We start from the raw sequence: 27,489 nt of genomic DNA on the forward strand, positions 1-27,489 counted from the left end.
CATGCATTCTTTTCAAGATGACTCAAAATTTCATTTTTGTCATTCCTAAAACTGATCTTGGTTACATATTAATGGATTTAAACTTGGTACATATGTTTGACATAAGAACTTGATGCATGGCATTTTGCTTTGTTGGTGGTGATTTTGTTTTAATGACTGCTATTCCAGAGTGGACATGCTTGGACTGATCACATTCACACATACGTCATACATCTTGGGTTAAATGTACACCAGTGTCTGATTGTTATCTAATTCAAAATGGCTGAATGACGGCCAATTTAGCGCAAAAAACTCATTGAGTGTTTCAGTCATTCCAGAACCAGACCTTGGTTATGCATTACTGGTACCTGGTTTTGTTCAAACTTGGTTCATACATTAGCGTTATTGGAAACATGATGCATGTCATTTTGTTTTCAGATTGGAATTAATATAATTTTATTTTATTTGAACGATAATGCTATTCCAGAACCATATTTTTGACATACTAGTATGCCTTGACAGATTTTAAAACTTTACACATACATACATCTTGTGACACATCTACACATGCAATTATCCAATTCAGGTTAACCAAATGGCATCAATTTTAAAGCTATAAAATTAAACTGGATCTCAGTCATGGATTGACAAACAAATGTTCTTGAGACTTGGTATAAACATTCTACATGATGTTACTTTTGTACAGGTCATTTGCTGTACAGAGTAGTAAGATACTTACATGCACATGTTTTCTATATGAACTTAAATGAGGATTGTGTCATAACTTGTATTTTGAGCCTAATCTTCCCAGACCACACAGCTTCTATGCAAACACTCATTTAGTCCTGTCATTTGTTAATTACTTGTCTGTGTAATTACTAAATTTGGAATGTATATTTTGTAACTAGATATCATTAGTAGGCCTACCTGCCTTGATAGCTTTATTACATCACTATCAGTTCTATACTGAGATGCCTGCAATGATAAGTAATTACTATGCAGATAGTACTATAACACCAGTCAGTATTCTAGATAATATGTCAACTGTCACTACCTCAACAACTACAGCAACATCTGCATCACCATCAACTCTTATCACAACTGGTGAGTTTCTTTATTTATCATCCTCTTGTATAAAATTAGATGATCAGAAGGGGTACTTAAAATACAAAGATTTACGTATAAGTACTCATGTTACCTTGGAAACAAAGGTTTTGTGAAAATCCCTGGTGTAAAATGATGAATGTGTCAACAAATATTTACTTATTACCAATACTTTCTTTGCAATAGTAACGAGTAGTCAGAATTTTAATGTCTTCTAGACAACTCACAAGAAATAGGGGGATAAGAAAAATACTAGATCCAGGATAAATTATGGTTCATACTGAGACATATACTGTATAAGAATGATAAGATGTAAATATTTATTGCATTTGTGCTCACACCTCAACTTATAATAACCATACTTGAAATACAATTATGTTTTACAGTTGATAATGATGCATTGAATGGTAGTAATGGGGCCAACATAACACAGGATAACAGGTCAACTGTAAGTAATAACACCATCAGCATTGTAATACATGTGTTTTTACAGGGCTCTGCTTGTACACTATTAACTATTAAATTTGTTTAATGATTCACAAAATATCTCATTATCAATTAGTCAAAATTACACAATATGTAGGTACCTTGAGTGGACCTCTGTCAGATTTATTTATGTCATTGCAATATCTTCAAAAATCCTACTCCAAATGCTTTGATAATACTTGATATATGTGAACCTTGGATGAACCTCTGTTAGATTAGTTCCTTCTATGATATTAGGGGAATACTCAAGACCCTCAGGTTGCTTGTAAAGTTCACTAACACATGTACACTTGAGGGTTGATAGTATAAGTTACATCCATGAAAAATTAAACTCACAGAAAGCAAAATGCAGTATTTAAAATTAAGTGAATTATTAAATCAATATATGTATTAATAATGTAACTGTTTGATATTTGACAATCATATTTTAGATGTATACATCTACTCCTAACACCACACACCGTACATCAACGCCATCAACATCAATTGCATCTATGCAAACCAACTCATCCAAGAGATCTTCACAATCACAAGGTAAGAACCATTACATTCAGAATTAAATCAGACTTTGTATAATTCTATAAAATCAGGCCATGTGTGTGATAATTTATATCTCAAAATATATTTGAGCTTGAAATGGTTTTCGTTATTGATAAAACTTTTTTTACCACAGTATATTAAATCTCCACTATCAGAAGCTAGAACTCTAGTGTGATGACAGTGAGTGATATTGCTTCATGCATTTACACATTGTAACCACCATAGATGCATGTTATCCCCCAAAATATGTTCCCCTATCAAACCAATCAGTTATCAACTATTGCATGCACTATGATTACTGCACCTATTCAGATGCAAATTACATTGTGAGTGTATTTGAATGTTTACCTATAAATTCTTTTCCTGTCTAGTAAGCACACTATCACTACTTCCTTCTACAGTTTCTTCCTCTAGTGGTACCGATGCGAGTCAAGACACAGCTTCCTCCACTGTTCTCAGTACAACTGAAGTCAGATACCCAAGTGTGGTGACACCATCTCTGATTGGTACATTGTGCCAGTTATTACGTAATCTCATCAGCCTAGCCCCTCATGATGCTACCATGGCAGTCAATAAAAACAATTTACTCACCAATCTGCTCAGGTATGTAATATTCATAATTTAATCAGCTGTGTTGGTGCTAACATAGTCATTGCTTGTGAAAATCTGTCTTGGAAAAATAATGAAAACAGTTCTCACAATAATGGTCTCTATGCTGCTGTGAAAACTGTGAAAATTATACATCATTTTAATCTTCAAGTCTTTTATGTACAAAAGACATAAATGTACATGTAGCAGCTTTCTCATGTGTGTATTACCGTATTTATCTGTGTACGCGCCCAGGGCCCTGAACATGGACAATTGCCAAAAAATATCGATCGCCCGGGTATCCCCCTGCGAAAAACAAAAACGGAAATCTGTTAAAATTGACAACACACAGATCGATCTGCCGCAGGGAATAGAAAGTTGAATGAAGACGTGCAACGGAAATAAATGAACAATAAGCAGCATTAGAAGTGTAACAAGAAATAATTTATTGCTTAGAATGTGACAAATAAACCAAAAATAATAAAATTCGACAGTGAAGAATCGTCTGAATTAGGATTTCCTTGCCGGCAAACACGTTAAACTGTGTAAAATTATTTCCGGTTTTGACAAATACCGGATCAACAGCCAAACATGGCAAACGACTTGCACGATCCTTTTGTTTACTGTTTGACCTTTAAGCATCTGCTTTACCTATTGGCTAAAATTGACTAGTGTTTCATTATAGTGGTTAAGTCAACATCGCTTCCTTATCGGACCAGGCACTCATCAATCGTAGTGGAATTACCATTCAGCAAGTTCTGGTGGTTGGAATCATGTCTCACTATGGATATCGCGTTGGGCTTGAAATAGGAAGAATTTTTTTTTCCAACGGCAGAAGAATATTTTCCATGACAGAAATGCAATAGCTGTGATGAAAGAAGGCAAAAAACTTGGCAGTCTTTGGCGTAACATTGCAAAATTACTGGCCCATGGATTCGCAAGCTGCTAGCAAATATTTTATTAAGCCAAAACAACATGGTTTCAACCTCTCTCCCAGGTATGGGTTGATACAATATTGCAACATTTGTTTCATTGTCGATTATGCTAAAGCTGAACAAGTGCGACACTTGCTTCGTAGTTCTCCATATGCTGTAAGATTTGCATGAATCGTTCCTAAAAAAACACAAACGAACGGCCCTTTTCAGGGCAACGACATACTTCAAAATGAGAACTACCGTTTTTGCTTTAATATACATTTTTGTAGACTTGCTGAGTGTTCTGATTCTGATGGAAAAATCTTGAAAAATAAATGTAAACAGCGCAAACACGCCCTTGGGCAGAATGTGAAAAGAAAGGACCAACTTCTTTATTGTATCAAGATTGGGGGGTGAGCGTTTTCCCGGGCTTGGGCGCTTACCTGAATAAATACAGTATAAGCATTGGTTGTATTTTGACCACAACATTTCACCATTTTACACAAATTACGATCAATAAATGGTGAATTCCTGTGCATGTATCCTTGATTCCAGACTATTAGATGTTGATTTATTAGAAGGATCACTTCAGCAGTTGGATGGAAAAGATGGCATACTGCTGGTGGATACTTTGCTTCAAATGTACAGTGATGTCTTACTATTTGTTAAAGCAATGTTACAAAGTGATACACCAACAAGACTGTCAGTATTAGAAGATACCATCGTATGGCGTAAATGTCTACAGTTGCTGAGTCTAGCTGGTAGACAATGTATCAAAGGTATCAATTGTATCTACTCTTGCACATTTATGGCACACACATCCACCTTTTCACCACCAGTTCTCTCTTTTCATCACAAATTCAAAAAAATAGTTGTTTATAGTCTGCACTTTCCTTCAGAATATTGGGGCAAAAAATGCCAAATTTGAAAATTTTTAGGGTTCATTTCCAGAAATAGTGAAGAATAAAGTAAGTAAGTGAGTGAGTAAGAATAAATTACCTGTCTAAATAGTTAAAAGTGGCTCCTCGACTATACATGTATATGCTAAATAGAGCAAATAAGTATGCATAAACTTTAAATTGCACTCACAATATGACTTTTATTTTCCATAAAAATTTTCCATAAGCATTTGCCTGACTAATTGAGCAAAATTAAATATTGTCAATTGGAAATACAATATTTCACCACATTTGTAAATTTCTTATAAAACTAAAGGGATATAATTGTTATTTATATCATGCCTTATTATGTATACTTAGATTGCTGTCTAGAGTTATCCTGTCATATGTTAGTGTCCAGTGTGTTTAGTCTCTTGACATCTATGGTACAACTAGAAGAAAGCCGTGCTCTTAAGGCAATCCTACCATCCATGGCTAAATATTGGAAAACTATTATAGGTAAATATCATACATACTCAGTTATTGGAAAATGCTGTTGAATGTGAGACACACATTTTGATGAATTTCACAGGAAATTTGTAGCAGTCACCATTTAATCATCATGAATACCCTCACATTAATGGGAGTCTTTGCAGTTGGTATGTATGTCTGTCTGTCTGTCTGATGGCCATTTTGTTGTATTCTGTGCCCCTCATTTCGCGATATTGAGAAAATTCATCCTGTGCCTAGTTCAAGCTTTTTAAAAATGTACAATCATAGACTGCAATGATTTTCAAGCCTGTTTATCAACGCAATCAGGATGTTTTCTCCTGAAATACTGTTATATAACATTCTGGAAAATAAGTACAAAGCCATTGGAAACAAGTAAATTAAAGTAATCGGCTAGCTATAATTAGGCACAATCGAGAGAGATCATTATCTGGGATATGATATAATTGGTTGAATCATAAAAACGAGAAAGAAACTACGATTTCAAGATAAAAAGGTGCAGACGGCCGTTACATGCTCCACACAGTGAGAAGGTTTATTGCACAGAGAGCCTAGAAACTATAATCAACTGTACGCAGTCCCCATGAGCGGGGGGGGGTGTCAATCGGCTGGTATCTAGTGTAAGAAATAGAAACGGGATGAAGCCCATATTTTTTAAACTCGGAAAAACAGACGAAAAGAATGAAAAATATAATCTTTAAAAAATAATAGCTTGAACAATATTAGTTACTCTTTCAAATTTTGCCAAAGCCATACCTATATTTTACTGATATCTGCAGAATAAATCGTGAAAATTACACAAATTTACTCTATTTATGGATAATTAATGGTTGCCCCAAAAACATGGCACGGTTGGAGGCGTGGCCTATTCAGAATTTGTCAAGAACCAATCACAAGATTCGTTATGAACCACACCGAGTTTACGATTCAGTTAGCCTCGCTCAATTGGTTCGTAACCAGTCTGTGGTTTATTGTAGTGTTTTGTAAACAGTGTCTCTGTTCATTCTCGCTGCCTGTCTGGGGAAAAATAAACACTCACCCAATCATTCTGTTATAGTACAGTTTATCTAATTCTTATTCAGGATTTGGTGGCCCTCATACAATTCTGTTTTTATTTCGCAATAGTTTGATCGTCGTCAAATTCTATTGGTGCTAAAATGCGTGTTTTCAGCTTACAGAACGTTTTTTTCTCGCTTAAAGGTATTTGGCCAATCAAAAATCATAATTGAGGTGAGGTGATTAACATATGACAACAGTTTGACCTCGAAGACGCACTTACACAATCATTTTCAGACATTTCGAAAAAAAAAAACTTTCGTAAATTAATTTGCCAAACCTAAAACATGCAAACTTTTTTTTAAATCGCATAATTCAACAAATAAAAAAATCGGTAATTTTGTCCTTTGTTTTGTGGTCTCAGGTGATTTCCAGACAGTTTGAAATTTTGGGAAAAACGTTTTTTTTTAGTTGCCGTTCGGACTCAGTCCGAGAACTGGGACTTATGTTTTGACTTGCGTGCATGTGTGCATGCGACCTGTATCTTAAAAATGCCTGGACCAATCATAATCAAACTTGACACATACATCATACATGATATTATACATATGCACGTCAATTTATTTCACGATCTGATTCAAGATGGCCGAATGGCGGCCATTTTTGTGCTAAAAATCATCAAAATTAAGCATTTTTTGGCTGTTTACAGATGGATTTTGTTCAAAATTGGTATATACGTTAGACATTATAGGACCTTGATGCACATCATTTTGTTTTTCAGATAAGATTCAAAATGGCCGACTGGCGGCCATTTTGTTTCAATGAATGTGGTTCTAATGCCATATCTCTGACTTGCTTTGACTGATTATGTTCAAATTTTAAATATTCATTATAGATCATGTCATAGATATACAGATATATTGGTTTGACGATTCTATTGAAAAATGGCCGAATGGGGGCCATTTTTGTGCTAAAAAATCATCAAAATCAAGCATTTCCCGGCTGTTTACAGATGGATTTTGTTCAAACCTTGTACGTACATTGAACATTATAGGACCTTGATGCACATCATTTTGTTTTACGATCTGATTCAAGATGGCCGAATGGCAGTCATTTTTGTGTTAAAAAATCATAAAAATCAAGCATTTCTCGGCTGTTTACAGATGGATTTTGTTCAAACTTGGTATATACATTAGACATTATGGGATCTTGATGCAAATAATTTTGTTTTTCAGATTAGATTCAAAATGCCCGACTGGCGGCCATTTTGTTTTAATTAATGTGGTTGTCGTGCCATATTTCTGACTTGCTTTCATTGATTATGTTCAAATTTTAAATATTCATTATACATCATGTCATAGATAGACAAGATATATTGGTTTGACGATCCGATTCAAAATGGCCGAATGGTGGCCATTTTTGTGCTGAAAAATCATAAAATATCAAGTGTTGCTGGCATTTATGGATGGATTTCGTTCAAACTTGGTACATACATTAGACATTACGGGTTCCTGATGCACATCATTATATTTATACGAAGTCCGAAAACGGGGACTTATAATTCAGTCTTCGTCCGTGGTCCGTCCGGAGTCATATCTCAGAATCCCTTGGACCGATTCTGTTCATTCTTTGCATGTGCCTAGTACTTTATGTGGGACATATGCACATGCAGTGGTTTAGTGATTCGATTCAAAATGTCTGACTGGCAGCCATCTTGTTTTTTGAAAATGTTGTATTTTGGACATGCTTTGTCAGTTTTCATTCAAACTTAGTACATGGATTATACATATTAGGATACATGTCCATGACGATTTATTTCACAATTGGATCAAAAATGGCTGACTGGCAGCCATCTTGTTTTTTGAAAATGTCGTATTTTGGACATGCTTTGTCAGTTGTCATTCAAACTTGGTAGATAGATTATACATGTTAGGATACATGTCCATGACGATTTATTTTGCAATTGGATCAAAGATGGTCGACTGGCAGGCATCTTGTGTTTTTTTTTATGCGGTATCTTGGACGTGCTCTGTCAGTTTTCATTCAAATTTGGCACATACATGTACTTTATAATTGTTAGAATGCATGTCCATGACAATTTGTTTCAAAATCTGGTCAAGGATGGCCGATTGACAGCCATCTGACTTTTTGGCCTTACTACTATATTTCCACAATTTATGTACCATTTTTATTCGTATTTGGCACATACATCATACATATCAGTGTGTTTCATAATCAGATCAAAGATGACCGAATAACGGCCGTTTTTATTTTTGGCCATATTACTACTACACGGAACACATGTTTTATTGTAAACAAACAATCTGTTGTATACGCCACTTGGAACTCAAGTTTCAAGGACACGCTCGCGACAACCCCTCCGCTTTAATATGACGAGCACAAAGAGAACTTTCAAAAATTTAACGGGGACTGTGTCATTTTCAATGACTTGTTTTGACTGACTCTGTTCAAATTTTCAATATTCATTATACATCATGTCATAGATATACGGATATATTGGTTTGACGATCCTTTTCAAAGTAGCCAAATGGTGGCTATTTTTGTGCTAAAAAAATCCTCAAATATCAAGCATTTCTTGCATTTATGGATGGATTTTGTTCAAACTTATAACATACGTTAGACATTACAGGTTCCTGATGCAGGTCATTTTATTTTTCAGATTAGATTCAAAATGACTGACTCTCGGCCATTTTGTTTTAATGATTGGGCTTCTACAGCCATATCTCCTAAATGCTTTGACTGATTATATTCAAATTTTATATATTTGTTATACATCATGTCATATATATATATATATACATGTATTCAAAATGGCTGATTTTGAATGCTGTTCCAGAGCAATATCTCTCAATACGTGACTTGTTTGACGATCAGATACAAATGTCCATCATTTTAATGTTAAAAAATCATATTCCTGACATAGTTATATTCCAGCTATAAACAAAACTACATATCTTAAATTTGATAACTAACGGGGACTGTGCCATGCATGGCTTGTTTTTTAAAGATATATGTGAAACTAAAACACTCCAACGTTCTTTAAATAGTATGGTACAAGTAAAAATTACGATAATTTGATCAACAGATGTTTTATTTTTTCAAAAACTGGCAAAACATATTCTCAAAGACAGCTACATCATGATCCCCAAACGTTGCCAGTACCAATCACCCCACGCTCACCAAATTTCCCCCACGCTAGCAAAACAATCTTCTGTCTTCTACTGACTTCCTGTTCCCGTTCGTCTTTGAGAATGCTGATCCAAAACAAGTCCATGCAGCCATTTCTGGTCCTGGGTGATTTTCAGACAGTTTGTAAATTTCTGAACAACAACTTTTGAACACTAATTTACCCAACTAACAAACACTAACGTTGAAAATAGTATGATTTTAGTCATCACAAAGAATAATTCCTGTATATACATTAGTTGTCGTTTTCCGAAATAGCTAGTAGGGGAAAAAAGTCTGATCTATCAAGGTTACTAGTAACCGTTGGTCTATACACTGTTTATTATTTGAATTTTTCGCAGCCTCCAACTGTGCCGTGCTTTCGAGACAAGCTTTAATTATTCATAAATGGAGTCAATTTGTGTAGTTTTTTTGATTTATTCTGCAGATATCGCGTCAACATTGCCAGTGGTGGTGAATAAACATTGCATTGTCTTTGGAGAAACTTTTACGCACAGATTGAACTTTGGTTGTTTTTGTAGATACATGTACTAGTGAGGTTGCGCTGCAATTTAACCAACTTACATGACATTCAATGTTATTTCGATTTCCGTATTTGAAAGTTTAGAGTACATTTCATAAATTACGCAATTATTTTTTAAACGCAAAATAATAAGTACAATGAAGTGAAACATCTATATTGCATTATTTAAAACAACTTTGCATTGCTTTTCGAAGGCGCAGAATAACAGCCCAATTACTAGTGAACAATTTCGATAAAAAGGACTGGAAACTTAAAGCGAACCTAAATGCGGCCTTAATTTATAGTTGTGTATTTTCTAAACTGTATTCGAAATAATATTGCAGTGGTTTAATTTTGTTTTAATTATAACTGTAGCTTGGATAGGCATTTGAAGTGCTTGCAATTAAACACCATGGAGGCCATCCATGGAGGTGAATAAATAAATAACGAACGAACAAAGCTATGACGTTTTAGTATCTGATCGCATTCGTATACGCCATTGTACATAGCCGTTCATGCTGCCAAGCGTTGTGTACTATTAGTATAAACTCAACTTTTATATGCACAATGTGCTTTTTACAACTTGGGTTAGAGCATTATGCATTTGAACCACAGTATTCTGAGATTGGAAGCCCAATTGTGTTATAGTACCGTACTTCCCCGTTCGTAAGCCCCTCCCGAGTATGAAGCCCATCCCTCTATTTTTACTATGTATTTATCGAGTTGAGGACATTCACGATTATAAGCCGAGAGTGTTTTTACTGGGCGTCGACATCTTTAAAATATGCGTGTAAAAAGTGTGTTTCATTTCATAATAATCTTGATTGGCATGGTAGTTTGGTTCGTGCTTTTATGAGACAACTCGCATTAATTTCAGAGTTCATGGCGCATGTACACAACATGGTTTGCATCCTTTCTATTCTGTCCTTTACCCAGGATGAACCCCGATGTTACAATACTGGAGTAATCCATATAGTAATAGTTTTTGAAAAGCCAAAAATGTGATCGTTAAGTCGTGTACCTGGTTATTGGGCATGGTTTACTTTGAGACTATCATGAAAGGCCTAGGGTTTGAACGATGTAACATGTTGGCGACCGTGAAAGGTGTTTAAATTCTTCCTCCACACTAAGTTTTTAGGGAATAAATCATCGTTGTTTCGTCAGCGCTCCAGATCGCATTTTAGCATTGCGGTAATTCACTTCTGCATTGCGTTAAAAAATCATCGTCAATAATTGGACAATTTCATTATTACGACACATCGTTTTGATTGGTTAATGCAAGACATGCCCTGTTAGGTCAAAGGAAGTTGTTTCAGGTCAAATCGTGCTGAAAAACCTCATGATGAAAAATTGCTTTGCGGAGAGTTTGCGTACAGTCGAAAATATACCAAGACGAAGATAATGATAAATGCCTTTGACTGTTTCCCCACAGACCCTACCCATTACTTCACCGTAAATTCAGACGGTATGTAAGTCGTATTGTAATAAAATGTGTGTGTTTTTATGAACATGTTTGTTTCTTCATTGTGAGTGTCGTGGAAATCAATGACGCATTTTTTTTTCAAAAATAAGTATTATTTTCTCGAGCCCGGCGTGGTGAACGAATAATTTTTTTGAATAATTTTTCTTTGTTGGCAAGATGGTTACAGTGTTTAATCACAAAACAAAATCTTTTCTGAGTTGGTCCTCGAGTATAAGCTCATCCCTTATTTTTCCCTTACGTGTTCATGCCTCCAGGCTTATGATCAGGCAAGTACGGTATACTGTGAGGATTTAGATCAGTCCAGTGTGAGTGAAGAGAGTATATCATCAACGATGCCCCTTGTTCGGATGATAGTTTTATTTCAAATTACACGGAAGTCTGTGAACAATCTGCTTGGTGTTCCTGTGACAATTGTCCCATGATTTCAAGTTGCCAGTGCAGCCCCGTGAATACATGGACGAAAATGTTTCCACCACCACTCTACAAATTCAAGATTGCATTCTCCAGCATCCAGACTTTGCACACACAGTGCAGTACTGGAAACAACACTTATTAGACAGTTAGACAAAAAAAAAATGTCCGTCTCAATCAATCGCACATCCATCATGTTTGTATGTTGATACGCTTGTAAATAACATTAACGTAAAAGTCAAAACAACCTAGACTAGAAGTCAATTCACCAGTCCAGCCAACTATGGCTCTCTAAGTCATCATGCTTTGTTACTTTTCCTGTTTATACCTTATGAGGGCATTTTATTTATGGCAAGATGGCGCAAACGGAAGTCCTTCGCAGGTTTATGGTTTCTCATATTTAGATCATCATGACTCTGAAGATAATCATTTTTTTTTAGCTCCGCTGTTGACTTTGTCGAGCGGGGCTTATCATATGAGTGATTGTCTGTCGTCCGTGTCAATGTTTTACTTTTTCGACTTCTTCTTAAAAACTATAAGCCTGAATGCTTTGATACTTAGTGTATATGTACCTTGGGTAGACTTCTCTTAGATTTGTTCATTTCATGGTGATATCTTCAATTCTCTAATTTTGATGAATATTTTTGTCATTTTTGGTAAAAAGTGATATTTTCGACTTCTTGTTGAAAACTGCAAGTTCAATTGCTTTGATATTGCATATACTACATGTGCACCTCTCTCAGATTTGTTCATTTTGTAATGATGTCTTTAGTTCTCTAATTTTGGTGAATATTTTTGGTAAAAAGTGATATTTTCGACTTCTTGTTAAAAACCGCAAGTCCAATTGCTTTGATATTACATATATAGGTACTACATGTGGACTTCTCTCAGATTTGTTCATTTTGTAATGATATCTTTAATTCTCTAATTTTGGTGAATATTTTTGTGATTTTTGGTAAAAAGTGATATTTTCGACTTCTTGTTAAAAACCGCAAGTCCAATTGCTTTGATATTACATATATAGGTACTACATGTGGACCTCTCTCAGATTTGTTCATTTCGTGATGATATCTTTAATTCTCTAATTTTAGTGAATATTTTTGTTAAAAAGTGATATTTTCGACTTCTTGTTAAAAACCACAAGTCCAATTGCTTTTATAGGTACTACATGTGGACCGCTTTCAGATTTGATATCTTCAATTATCTAATTTTGATGATTATTTTTGTCATTATTGGTGAAAAGTGATATTTTTGAATTCTTGTTAAAAACAGCAAGGTTACATATTGTTCATTTTCTAATGATATCTTCTGTTTTTTAATTGAAATGTGGAGCTATCTCAGCCGACAGGCTGCTTGTTTATTTTTTCTTTTCAAATTTATAATCAATATACATAACTTGATAAATACACCAAATTAGGCTCTATTTAGTTCCCCTTCAATAGATCAAGAATAGAAACGTTGTTTAAACTTCTTAACAATTGACCTAGAATACAAAAATAGTACGTGAATGAGGAGAGCAGAATGATTTGTTTCCAATGTAGTTTTATACTCTTCAATGCCCCTGCAAATGTTATAACAGTATTTCACATAAAATCATTGCCGTAACTTCATTTTGAACCTAGAATGGGGCACAGTATGCATTTTCTTGATGGCGCAGAATGGGTGGCGCAACTAGTGGGTGCACAATGCTTATTTTGAGAATTGATGATTCTAATTGCGATTCTCAATTTCATATCGCTGGTGTGGACGGCGACAGATTGTTTTGGGTCTGTGGCTCTCTGTCGTTTTCTTGGTCGCATTTTGTTTATACCAGTCAGACACTGATAAGTAAACGGTCCGGGGCATTGTCAATATGGTCATCATACAAGCAAATATTCAGATATTTATGCTGCAGAACACAGTATACAATGACTAGAAACAGTGTAGTCAAATCAGTAAGCAAAAGATCCTATGGTATACATGAAAATGTAACTACACAATACAAAAATAATGTTTTCTTTTGTCCAGGCTATATAATAAATTCAAATATTATTATTTCATGGGTATTTTCGTGAGTATACCTGTATGTATTAAAATATGCACACCATTAAAATGATAAAAACCTCAAATACAACCATAGTACACAAGTGACATGCAAAGTAAACAAAATTATCAAGTGATTTTGGATTTGTTAACAATTTGCCAACATGCTGTGCCACTTTATCTAATTGCTGGTGGGAATTGCGAGGCCAGTTATGAACTATAAAATTATGAACTATTATTAAATATGCTCAGATTAACACTAGTTATTAATGACATATAAAACTCTCAATTCTCAACTCCAATGAAAATACCAGTTACTGCAACAAAGCCCTAATCACTGCGAAAGCTAATTACTACAAAAGACACTCACAGCTACGAGTCAAATCTAAACAAATTATTGTGGTGAAAAATTGAACATTTCACTGAATTTGTTAGCACTAAGATGCCATATACCATATTATGACATGTAAAATTTGGAGAATTGTGAGAATCTTGGTGGTATGATATTGATCTTTTCTTTTGTATTAATAAATTAATTAAAAATAAATTTGTTTTCTCCCAAGCAACAAATTTGCTGATATTGTAAATAAAACCAAAGAGATATTAAATGATTGTCAGTTTTTGTTCAGTATAATTTAAAAGAAAAATTTAGCGATGACATGAGTCGTTTCAAATTTCTGTAAACCCAAATAAAAGTTAAAAGTTGCCTACTCTAAAACTTTTTTGCCCATATGAAATTTTTTTTTATCAGAGTGTAATATATTGTATTTTTTCATAGATTGCATAGTGCATGTGATACGTAGCAGTACATCACTGTCTTCTACCAGGGTGTCTGTACTGAAATACATCACTGTATTATTGACTGTGGAAGGTGTGAAACAAACACAGGATAAAAATATAATGTTCCTTATGGATGGTGACAAAAATAGCTCTGTGGAATCAGGTAAGAATTATTTAAAGTCGTATTGATGATCTTGTTTGAAGCCATACTGTAGAGTAATATCAAGTTTAGTTATTTACTATAAGTTGTCCTGATTGTAATTGCAATCATACAGAAATAAACTATACGTAATGCATTTTGTTTTTCCACTGTAGATGAGAGTGTATCAAGTGGCCAGATACTGTGTGAGGTTCTGCTGTCTGCATATGACTGTACTTTACCAACATCTAACAGTGTTACAATTCAGGAGAAACACCTTATTGGTAGTGCATTAAGCACTCTACTAGCTGTCAGTCATACCGCAAAAACATTTGCATTGGAAGGTATGACAAATATACTAACATCCGTGTTACAATACTCAATGTGGATTGATCTCAACAAATGATGACATTACAATTTTGAAATATTGAAAGATGTTATATTCATAATCTTGCGCAGTCAAATTGTATTGAAAATGGATATAATCTTTCTGTGATCGTTAAGTGTTGAACATTTTTATTTACATGAAGCAATGATTGTTTACATTTCTCTGTTCATAGCTGGTTTAGTGGAGAGTACAATAGATCAAATCAAGCATATCCATGTGAAATTAAACATGGATTCCTTACAGATTGGAAAAACATCATCTAAGAAAAAGGTGAGATAATTTCACTTTGCAATTGTAGACTTCAACCAACAGAAGTTGACTTTGGTATTCAAACTAACCGGTTTTGTCTGATTTGTTTCTTGTTATTTCCATGCCTACTAGGGTTTGTGAGTCTGCTAAAACAATGAAAGCATTGTCCCATGTAAATGAGAACTCAGAGGTTCTTTATAGACACTGGTTGCTTTAATTCTGTACACTAATGTTTTGCATTTTTTCGTCTCTCAGCAGGAGGATAGCCAGATATCAGAGTTGATGAATCATTTAAATTTACTCAGGAATTTCCTGTACAATAGTGAAGAGGTCAAGGTGAGAAAAATGAAAATATTACATTTTTATTTTCCAATGCCCATATGTAAGTGCAATGTAGCCAAATGTTCCTGACAAGTGATTGTTTAATCTTCTTTCAACAGTATAGATTGCATGATGTCATAGTGCAGCTAATTTATACAAATGTTTTGGTATGATCTGAGCACACCATATAGGTAAATATGTATTATGAATAATACTGTATATTCTCTCATTTCCACCACTAGATGGCAGCATATGAGTGTGGTTTCAGTAATGTTGTACATAAACTGTGGTCTTGGTGTACTGTAGAATCACAGTTAATGATGACTGTTTTAGCAGTCTTATGTACGTACACTGCTAGATGTGAACCAGGTAAGTAATATAATTATATCACAATGTCAAATGAATCTAATTTGGTCTTTTAGGATGGATAGCCTTTCAGTTTTGACAATTATTGTATTGTTTCTTCTTTCCAGCTTGTAGTTCGTTGGCATTCACATCTCTGAGTGCAGTGAGTGGCAGTGGACCGAGTAGCAATTCACTGTTACATAGTCTGGTGAAGTATGCCAACCGTGAAAATAGTAAACAGAAAAAAGGAGACTGCAGTGAGAATCAGAAATCAATATTTTCATTATTATCAACCCTGGCACTGTCTTCTGAATGTAGAGGAATTCTTTGGAAGGTGGGTATGGTATGAAATTTAAATAATTGCCAATTAGTGGATTTCACAGTAACATTTTGCTCCTGTGGCTATCAGTGTCTGTCATTCCAAAGAATCATCAAAAATCAAGCATTTCTGGCATTCCAGAACTGGATCTTGGCGTATATACATGGAGTTAGTTCAAACTTCGTACACACGTTGAACATTATGGGACCTTGATGCACATTATTTCATTTTTCAGATCCAATTTAAAATGGCCGATTGGCGACCATTTTGTTTTAATGCATGCAGTTCTAGTGCCATATCTCTGCCATGCTTTGACTGATTATAATCAAATTTTATTTATTCATTATACCGGTACATAGATATAAATTGGTTTGACTATCTGATTCAAAATAGCCAGATGGCAACCATTTTTGTGCTAAATAATGATCAAAAATCAAGCATTTCTGGCATTCCAGAACTGGATCTTGGCGTATATACATGGAGTTAGTTCAAACTTGGTACACACGTTGAACATATGGGACCTTGATGCACATTATTTCATTTTTCAGATCCAATTTAAAATGGCCGATTGGCGACCATTTTGTTTTAATGCATGCAGTTCTAGTGCCATATCTCTGCCATGCTTTGACTGATTATAATCAAATTTTATATATTCATTATACCGATACATAGATATAAATTGGTTTGACTATCTGATTCAAAATAGCCAGATGGCAACCATTTTTATGCTAAATAATGATCAAAAATCAAGCATTTATGGCTTTCCAGAACAGGATCTTGGCGTTTATGGATGGATTTTGTTGAAACTTGGTACATACATTAGAAATTATGGGTTCCTGATGCACGTCATTTTATTTTTCAGATCGTATTGTTAATGGCTGACTGGCAGCCATTTTTTTTAAATGAATGTGCTTCTAGAGCCATATCTCTGATATGTTTTATATGATTATGTTCAAATTTTATATATTTGTTAGTTCCCGTTTGGACGGTCGTTCGAAACGGGAAGTAGTGTTTTTGGTTCCGTGTGTGTGTGCGTGCGTGCGTATGTGTGTATGTGTGCGGTCATATTTCAGACATGCTTTGATGGATTCTTTTTAAATTTGGTATACATACATGTCATGAAAGTATACATATGCACATGAATTTGTTTTGTGATTAGATCAATTTTGACTGTTTGGCAGCTATTTCAGACCCCAAAATGTGCAGATTCTGATTAAGATTACATGCATCTAATACAAAGTTGTTTTTTTGTTGTTAAATTAACGTCAATAAAGTTCTATTATGTGGTTTGTCAGAATGTTACCTTCATTTGTATTTTGTTTGATATCTTGATTTGAAAATGATTGCAATAAAGATTATCAATATTTTTACCACGTACCTGGACCCTGCCTTTCCCCTACATTGTCTTACCGTTCAGTCAATGTGTTCCAGTGTTGCATCTTGGGAGAAGATTCGCTTAAGTGAGGTAAATGGTAACACACCTCTAGTTCGGGTCCATGCTTATGGATGCCTGTTGTCATTTCGCGATAATTAAGACTGAATAATCTGAAGATCACTAAATTATTTGGTAAGTACAGTGGAGTAATTTGTTTTTTAGTGTGGGTTTTTACGTTATTTAATTAATACTTACTGCAATAATATGTTTGCCTGTTTGTTTATCATTCAAGCTCCTTCAAGCCAGTTATCTATTTCAATTTGTGTTGGCTAAACAAATATTTTCTTGCGTTTAACTAATGGACAAATGCCCCTTCGCACTGCCCCACGCATGCAGTCACGGTTGTTTTGTATTTGATCGTCACAATAGCGACCATGCATTGGACGTATTCAAGATAATTGTTCTGGTTTGATTATTACAATAAAAAAATCATTGATCCAACAGTATCACGTGATTACGATTTTGAGTGCCATTATGAGAGAAAACTGAATAACTTCATTCAAAAATGTCTGAGGAGGTACGTCCGCCATTTTGAGAGATTAGCCACGACGGGCCACCATCTTTCAATATATAGCTGGTCACCTTGTCACAGCGCCATCTACATCCAAGGTCACTTGTTTGAATCCATTTGTTTAAATGTGCATTTGAGAGAACTGAATTATTGTTGCAAGGTCTCGGTGGATTTATGTGAACTGTATATTGTTTGTAAATTTTTTTTGTATTTTTTTCACAGGATCTGAATTTGAAAGACAATTTTGATGCCTTATATCATGCAACAATACCACATAGTTCTGCAATATACACAAATCTATTACAGAAGATTTGCTGACTTCAATTAAAAATCTTCATTTATGACACGTTTATTTTATTACCCCCCCCCCCCCAAATATAAATATAGAACTATGTATTTAAACTTTGAATTTTTCATTGTACATCAAATGAAGTTTGTAATAAAAACACTAACAACTTTTTTTCTGTGTGAATTTATGCAACTTTATTTGTACAGTAAGAGAATGATTCTGTTGCTTAGTGATGATATAGAAGGCAGTGCTGGTCCGTCCTACTTCAAACTGAAATAACGGGTCAAGATAAATTAGTGATTGCAGGTTATGTTCACTTAAATATTCAGGTATCACCTCTGGAGTCTTATAACCTTGGTATATTAAATGATTATGTGCTAATGTCAGTACTGCTAACAGTATGACTATTGATAACATACTAGATATGGGACATATTGTATTTAAAATTTATCTTAACAAGTCATTCCAGTATGTATTTACAGGTTGCTTGCTGATTTAAAAAGCTGCATTTCATTCAGACCAAATCATTCTGGGTGCCTTTCTGACTTTGACCTTGTCACTGCGTTTCAGACATTGGACACTGCATTGAAAAATGTTTTGAAAGTACTCATACTTGATCAGTGCACTGTAAACCATTTTCTTTTGTTTTTTCTTATTTGTCATACTCGGTATGTGCACCATTTTGGTATTTTACCACGTAAATATATTCTTGAATATTGTCAAGACCAAGTTTGGTACATGAGGTTTAATTTGAACGGGAACTGTGTCATTTTCAATGACTTGTTTTAATTAATGCTGTTCCAGAGCAATATTTCTCAATATGGACTACTCATTTGATGATCAGATACAATATGTCAATCATTTTAATGTTAAAAACTCATTATAATCAAGCATTATCTTCTGGATCCATACTTCTGATATGTTTATGTTCCAACTATATTACTATAAACAAAACTATATATTTTGTTTCTGTGTGTTGGAACCAACTTCCATCCATATCTGTATCAAACATTGTCTGGTCAATATACCCATATGTGAACTTTGCCAAGACATTGCAGGGTTGTAAACAATGTATAACTAGTAAAACCAGCTCAAAACACAATAACTGGACAAACCATTTAAAAATGATGTAAATTCTCACTAAATTGGTAATTTCTGATTTCATCTAATTGCCAGTATTGGTGGTCTGAATCTAATGTAAACTATTTCAATTTCATTTTGTGATTTGAGAAAAATTCTTCCTTAAAGTTGCATTCCTACTATGCAAATTTGTGATCCTCCATCATCTGACCAATATATGCATCATCAAATATGGGAATTATGATTGGAGTAATATGTGAAATTAGCTGCATAATAGAAGTTTAATCCTTATCCTGCCAGAACTTTTGAATTCAGACATTTACTACTGTAGTATGATTTTAGTGTCTAACTTTATCATTTATTGTTTACAGAGTAATTTCCTTCAGCTGTTTTCCAAAGTACCACCACCAAAGAAAGGAGGCAAAGGAAGAAAACTCAATGTGTCTCTGATGTGGTTAAAATTATTAGTGAATCTTTCATTCTCAGCAGAGGGACAACAAATGATAATGAAAATACCAGGTATTTTACTGCACACAGTCATGTAGTATGTTTTCTAAACAAACTTATATACCGGATTCTGCTGTAAATTCGCCCAGGGCCGTTAAACGGCAGTTCGGGTTTTTAAAAATATGAAATGGGACCATGAAACTGCCCAGAGCGATTTTTTGTCATTTTTTTAAGGTGTTGTTTTAATCTTTACTGATGCCTAAAAGTTTCGCCGTAGTCATTAACGCCTATTCAAGAGTATTGATGTTTGTTGTGACTAGCATGAATGGGTAGCTTCGTTTCGACAATGAACTTGTTATCGTTGTAAACAATGTTAAATTATTCTTCAAATGTTCAGTTCATCTTTTGTAAACAACTAATTTTTTTATTTAAAAACAAATCATGCCGCTTTCCCATCAAAATCCAAGGCAAAAGATCGTGCAACAACATCGGCAAATCTCTTCCGTGCTGCGTTCAATAACATTAACATATTTAAATGAGCTATGGTAATTTGAACATGTTGGCATCATCCATCGTTTTCATTGGTTAATTATTGGTTTGACCTATTACACCATTTCAGGTCAAAACATGGCGGATATTCATTTCTACAGAATCGAGCGTTGAAAATGCGATTGGAATCATTCGCTTACGATGAAATTTATTTGCATTTCATAACAATTTAACAAATTTATTTTTTGTACATTATTATAATCATTACTAGGTGATAATCAACAATTGTAAAACGCAGCATGACCGGATTGCGCTACCACAATCATTCGCTACTAAGCAATGCAGTTGTGTTCGTTGTTATTTGAAACTTCTTTTAGAATATACTTTCGTTACTAATAAAATTAAACAAAATAATTGTATTTGGCGCACAAGGTTCGTTAATGTGATTTTTTTTGGAGAAAGATACGTGGTCTACTTTTTAATCCAGCTAGAAAAAAATGTATACAATTTTAGATTAGCTTCTGCAATAATTTCTTTCGTTTTGGGTGGTCCAACTGCTGGTGTTGAAAATCGGCATAGATGGATTTTTCAATGAAAATATATGCCCCCAAAAAAATATTTTATGATAATTTTTTGAAAATTTGAACCCCAGGGCGATTTTTCGGATGGGCGAACTTACGGCAGAATTCGGTATCATGTCAAACCATGTATAAATTGCAAACTGATCTAAACATCTTTTCCAGTCCCTTGGCCAGACACCTACTCATATAAGATACCAGATGGTCTGTTTACACAGGTTTTATTATACATGTAAAGGTTGTATCTTCTGTATCCCTGAGTGCTTTCACAATATTCTTGAGGGTGGAGCTACATCACAGAATGTTCTGTGTTGCTAAGACGTGCACTGTACCATGTATATCTATGCCTCTTCATAAAATGCTATGGAACACTGATCGAGGAGCTGATAAAATCAGCTGAAATCAAGAAAACAGCACTAACTCAACTGTGAGGCAATTCTGAACAACCAAATTTCTATATGTTGCACGTGTATGGGTAATCTTGTTACACAGAGTTTCAACAACTAGCCAAAAGTACAGTTTTTTAGGGTTTTCGATCGTTGTTTTCACCAGGTATGGTTGCCAGACAGTGAAAATGCCCAGATGTTGGCTACCCAAGAATAGCCTCTACTCCTATTCAGTGTTTTTTTTTTGGGGTGATCATAATATTAGTGTTGACTGGAAGTTTTGTTATATAGCTGCCATTTTACATCACGTCTGACCAATTACCTAGTATGTCAATCATGTTTCTGACAAAATCTATCAACCAATTAGGGTATGTCTACTGTAGATCAGTATGTAACACTTGTTTTGATTGGTTGATTCTACAAGACTTGAATGCTATTTGCATTTGGTTGTTGCTCGTTCATAGTCAGTATACCAGTGGTTCTTGTATTTAGTTTTGTGGGTGTAAATTTACTCTCTCTCATAGTATTTTGCATGTTCAAATTTTGTGTAAATGAACAATGTTTTTAGATATGTTGCATGGGACTCGCATCAAGCCTGGCATGATGCGATGAATATTAATTTATTGATTGCATAATTCCTTAGTGCACACAATATGGTTTACTAGGTAAGATTGGAAAATACTGAAATATATCAATACATGCACTATATTTTTAAAAAGAAAACTCTTATTCCCACAGAATGTTTAGATTTGCTATTAGATTATGGTCAGTGTTCCTACCAAGCTGTGCAAATGGCAGCTCTGCTCATACTACGTAATCTATGTTTGCATGCTACAAGTAAACCCAAGCTTCTATCTAATGGTAAGTGTGACACATTGTGATCCTGTTGATAATTTCAAAATCTAAACAGAAATTATTTTCCAAAAACATGAACAACTGCTGTAAAATAAAAAAGTGTGGAGAATGTTGGTATTGCTAGTCACCTGCCAAACAGTAGTATGATACTAGAGTTAAGAATATCATCAGAGTTGCCATTGAAATTAATATTAATATTCTTTTTGCCGTTTGATAATGACATACTGTAATTTTGTCAACATACAGAATTTTGCAAATAACAGTGAACATTTCATTCCCAGAATGCATTCTTGACAAGATATCAGTGAATTGCTTACCTTACTTATGAGTTTTTTGGCTTATATTTGCAGATAAACTACTTCCTTATTTGTTGGATGTTGTAAATGGCACTAATATGCATTCAAAGTACATAGCAGTAACAGCATTATGGGCATTAGTGTACAACAGTCAGAAGGTAAGTATTTCAACAAATATAATGTATAGTATCCTTGATCTTTTTCCTGGGGTAACCAGAGTGTCAAGACTGATTGCACTCTGCTTTATTAGTCCCCGTTCGGACAAAGTCTTAAAACAGGGACTTATAATTCGGTCTCCGTCCGCCCGTGCATTGGTGTGTCCGTCCAGAGTCATATCTCAAAATCCCTTGGACCGATTCCATTCATTCTTTGCATGTGTCTCGTACTTTATGTGGGACATATGTACATGCAGTGGTTTAGCGATTCGATTCAAAATGGCCGACTGGCAGCCATCTTGTTTTTTGAAAATGTTTGATTTTGGACATGCTTCGTCAGTTTTCATTCAAACTTGGTACATAGATTATACATGTTAGGATACATGTCCATGACGATTTATTTCACAATTGGATCAAAGATGGCCGACTTGCACGATCTTGTTTTTTGAAAATGTTGTCCGTCCTTGTGTCCGTCCGTCCGTCCGTCCGTCCTTGTGTCCGTCCGTCCCTACGTCAGTCTGTCCAGAGTCATATTTCAGAATCCTATGGACCGATTCCGTTCATTCTTTGCATGTGCCTAGTACCTTATGTGGGACATATGCACATGCAGTGGTTTAGCTATTCGATTCAAAATGGCCGACTGGCAGCCATCTTGATTTTTGAAAATGTTGTTTTTGGACATGCTTTGTGAGTTGTCATTCAAACTTGGTACATACATTATACATGTTAGGATACATGTCCATGGTGATTTATTTCGCAATTGGATCAAAGATGGTCGACTGGCAGGCATCTTGCTTTTGTTTTTTTATGCAGTATCTTGGACGTGCTCTGTCAGTTTTCATTCAAATTTGGCACATACATGTACTTTATATATGTTAGGATGCATGTCCATGACAATTTGTTTCAAAATCTGGTCAAGGATGGCCGATTGACAGCCATCTGACTTTTTGGCCTTACTACTATATTTCCACAATTTATGTACCATTTTCATTCTTATTTGGCACATACATCATACATATCAGTGTTTTTCATAATCTGATCAAAGATGGACGAATAACGGCTGTTTTTATTTTTGGCCATATTACTACTACACGGAACACGCGTTTTGATGTAAATAAACAATCTGTTGTATACGCCACTTGGAACTCTAGTTTCAAGGACACGTTCACGACAACCCCTCCGCTTTAATATGACGAGCACAAAGAGAACTTTCAAAAATTTAACGGGGACTGTGTCATTTTCAATGACTTGTTCTTTGTACAGTGAGTTACTCCAATCCAGATGTGTGCATAGAACTGTTGCTGTGTCTAAATACAACTAACATGAGTACTATTGCAATTACTGTCAAATTAGTAATTTGATTCAATTGATATGTATTTAAATTGAATGTCAGTAAAAAAAATTAAAATTCACAGTGTAGCTTTACATTGCCTGGGCCGCCAGATTTCAAAGCAGTCATCTCTCAGGACTAGAACTGAGTTGATTTTGATATGTCTGTGTAGGTTTCAGCAATCTATGTGGTAACAATCTGTCAGTATGGCAAACAATAAATAGAGAAACAATAAATAAGCTAATTTGTCTAACATTATTACCATTTCATTTAATGAATCAAAATTAGCAATTATATATATGCATTTGCAATCTCCCTTATCATTCTGAGATACTGGTAATGTGTACATTGTGAAACACTGTACTAGTATTTTATGAAGTCGTTTTGAAATTGGATAATGAAGATCAAAAATGTTCAAAACCATTCAGATGGTTACACGATTTAACATAAGAGCTGTACCACAAAAAATTACAAACGTTATTTCAATATGTACTAAACTTGAAGAGAACATTTTAATTATATGAGCAACAAAAACAAAAGAATATTCAAATGACAACACAAGGAGGCAGTTTCCATATCACTGAGTATTACTTTACATATGTATACATGTATATGACATAAACATGTTTATTGACACTGCAATGCAATGCAATGCAGTGTAGTGTAGTGTCAAATCAAGCTATTGATAACATGTTATAATTCATACTTATACCACAATATTCTGTGTATTCAAACAAGATACACATCTTGAATAATCAGATGTTTATTTATTAGTTTGAAAAATTACCTTATATAATTGTGTCTATAAATATTTTTCAGAAAAACTCCTAGTACAGCAGGCTTGTTAATATATAAATTTCATAACTGTACTTGGTTATTTTGTGTTCAGGCTAAAGTAAGCATGAAGAATGGAGCTGTTGGACCTAATTTGATGGAGGCATACAGTAACGTAAAATCTATGTCGTATAATCCAACTGATGAACAGCAAGATGCTATGCAATGTCTCAACGCTATGCAAACAGTTATAGCCATGGTCAATGAATAAAAATATATTTGTCTAATATTTGTATCTGTTCACAATTATGATGAAACCCTTGCCTGGAGTCTTGTATATTATGTATGTACTATATATGTGATATATTACAACTTTTTAAGGATTTGAAAAAGTCTAAAATATGAGAAATCCTGAGGTTAGGTGGCAGTTTCTAATTATTCTGCAAATAAAAACCAATTGTGCTAAAGTGATTACAAGCCATAAGATGTTAGGTGTGTGTTTTAAAATTTGGGTCGGAAGTTTGATGATCTGAGAAATTGACGCTTGAAACAAATTAGAGGAAATAATTAAATATTCGGGTTAGATTTAGAATTCCTCAAAATGCTGAATATTAATCATAAGGCAGTTCCAATTTGACATGAAATCTATGGTAACAAGGCTAAACTGGATTATTTAGAGTTATTCATCAGAGTAATTTTATATTATGTATGATAATGGAAAAGAGGAGTTATTCATGAATGAAGGATAGCTAAAAATTATGTATTTAGGTAAACAACTCATCATCACCAATTACATTTTTAACCTGCATATGCTCAGAAACTTGTAATTAAATGATCATCCGTGAGTTACTACTGGTAGTTGTCCTCATATTGATGTGTGTTTAATCACTTCATCATGAATGCTGTTTACACATCACAATCTTGTTCTAAAATTAAAATATTTGTAAAAGTTTTGTAATATACTGCCATTATTATTACATTCATCTTCTTCAATTGTAAGCCTTTGTCCAATGCTGCACTAAAGTAGACTTCCATCTCACATCAATATTGAGCAAGGCACATATAAGCGTATTGGTTGATGATCGTAGTCGATCCATAAAAGCATAAATTAGCTTTCTATATAAACCGGTAAATGTGTTTGTATGGTTTTCAATGAACATAGTGCTACAGTCACGGGCGTACCCCAACAGTTTACGAAAAGCATTATTATAACTGACCCGAAGGGCATTAACAGTAGATTTTCTATACTTAACAGTGCTTGCCTTTTGAAAATGGATGGTGAGTGAAAAATTGCTCTCCTAAAAGCACTGAGGCGAGTTATGGGATTACAAATTTCTCGCCTGAAAGCAGTGAGGCGAGTGATTTTAGAAAATTATATGATTTGCAATAAGGGTGGACCCAGGGTGTTTTAGTTAACTATAACTGTCTATGACTAATTATAATGAATAAATTATTATGGAAATAAAATACTACAGACATGTTGTCATCTTTTATATTTATTTATTTTTAAATCACACAACTCACTTTGAAATTGAACCATGTGTCACACACAGTCAATCTCGCATTTTAATCAGGATCAATGTTATTGACTGATGACAAATGTCTAGAGACATTATGTTTTGTCACGCTATTTGTCCCATTAATGTAAATCAGGTCTTTTTTGGCTTGCCCATTGATGGTTACATCAGCCTGAATTGTCTGCATATATTTGGCACAGAGGTTACACCATACTTCGACTACAAATGTTTGACCCTCATCCGTTTCCACACGACGATATCCAATATCTCCACCAGTGTTCCACTTTAGGAATGTTGCCAAACGCACGCTAGAACCACAGGGAGTTGGACAAACTTATGTATTTTAATAAATTATTAAATAATAAAGTGTTATATAACTTTTCTTTTACCCCCCCCCTTCCTGGTATCGATTTCAAGTAATCACTGATCCTTGTTCATACCGCTCTTTCCTTTATCACAACTTTGTTACGCGCTAATGTTATATGCAAATTTTAACGCGCGATGTAGACACGCCCTATTATAGTAAAATATCCCAAGGGTTGAAACGCGCCAGGACTGTGACATCAAATCACGAATTCGAACCTTTCAAAGTTCGTTTTCTTTACATATATGGCATCTGTAATGACATGGATGGCATTAGAAAGTGACACAATTGCATTTGCACTTGAATATTTATCAAATTAAAACTCATTGCGATCGAGCGACATGGCAGGAGCACAACCGGAAACCGGATGTTGCGATCTTTGACCTCTATCGCAAAGAATGACTCGTATATTGTTGTCACATGATCAGAAGTAAACAATTTTCCCATGAATTGTGTTGATGCTATGTTGATTATTTTCATTAGAAAGATCTCGAAAGCAACGCGAACGACATTTGAAGTAGAAACCATTTTACATAAGAGTCACTGATTCATTGAAGTTGCGTCGCGTCGGAGATTACACTCGCCGGATTTAAAAAAATTCGCGCGCAGCATTTCTTGTTTATTAATGCATCTCATGAATAAATTAAATGCCCACCGGTTTTACGGTTGTGCTCACAGTCCTGGCGCGTTTCAACCCTTGGGATATTTTACTATGATAGGGCGTGTCTACATCGCACGTTAAAATTTGCATATAACATTTGTGCGTAACTAAGTTGTGATAAAGGAAAGAGTGATATAAACAAAGGGGTGTGTGTAAAAGAC

At 34.6% G+C, this 27,489-nt stretch overlaps 1 protein-coding gene across 1 annotated transcript in view; it reads left to right on the plus strand.

The window, feature by feature from the left end:
* The window catches only part of LOC100374803 (rotatin-like), a 113,793-nt gene extending 87,535 nt beyond the window's left edge, over positions 1 to 26,258 (plus strand). Inside the window, exons 32-47 of the mRNA XM_085499911.1 lie at positions 888 to 1,083; positions 1,470 to 1,531; positions 2,001 to 2,103; positions 2,511 to 2,712; positions 4,167 to 4,390; positions 4,871 to 5,008; positions 14,399 to 14,563; positions 14,716 to 14,883; positions 15,100 to 15,197; positions 15,432 to 15,512; positions 15,740 to 15,866; positions 15,971 to 16,176; positions 19,848 to 19,995; positions 22,115 to 22,237; positions 22,582 to 22,685; positions 24,902 to 26,258. Coding sequence (XP_085356037.1) covers positions 888 to 1,083; positions 1,470 to 1,531; positions 2,001 to 2,103; positions 2,511 to 2,712; positions 4,167 to 4,390; positions 4,871 to 5,008; positions 14,399 to 14,563; positions 14,716 to 14,883; positions 15,100 to 15,197; positions 15,432 to 15,512; positions 15,740 to 15,866; positions 15,971 to 16,176; positions 19,848 to 19,995; positions 22,115 to 22,237; positions 22,582 to 22,685; positions 24,902 to 25,057 — 2,301 coding nt within the window. The 3' untranslated portion in view covers positions 25,058 to 26,258. The remainder of the gene's footprint in view (positions 1 to 887; positions 1,084 to 1,469; positions 1,532 to 2,000; positions 2,104 to 2,510; positions 2,713 to 4,166; positions 4,391 to 4,870; positions 5,009 to 14,398; positions 14,564 to 14,715; positions 14,884 to 15,099; positions 15,198 to 15,431; positions 15,513 to 15,739; positions 15,867 to 15,970; positions 16,177 to 19,847; positions 19,996 to 22,114; positions 22,238 to 22,581; positions 22,686 to 24,901) is intronic.
* The last annotated feature ends 1,231 nt before the right edge of the window (positions 26,259 to 27,489 follow it).

The sequence above is a fragment of the Saccoglossus kowalevskii genome, chromosome 6, assembly GCF_978046115.1.
Source record: "Saccoglossus kowalevskii chromosome 6, keSacKowa6.1, whole genome shotgun sequence".
NCBI classification, from domain to species: Eukaryota; Metazoa; Hemichordata; class Enteropneusta; family Harrimaniidae; genus Saccoglossus; species Saccoglossus kowalevskii.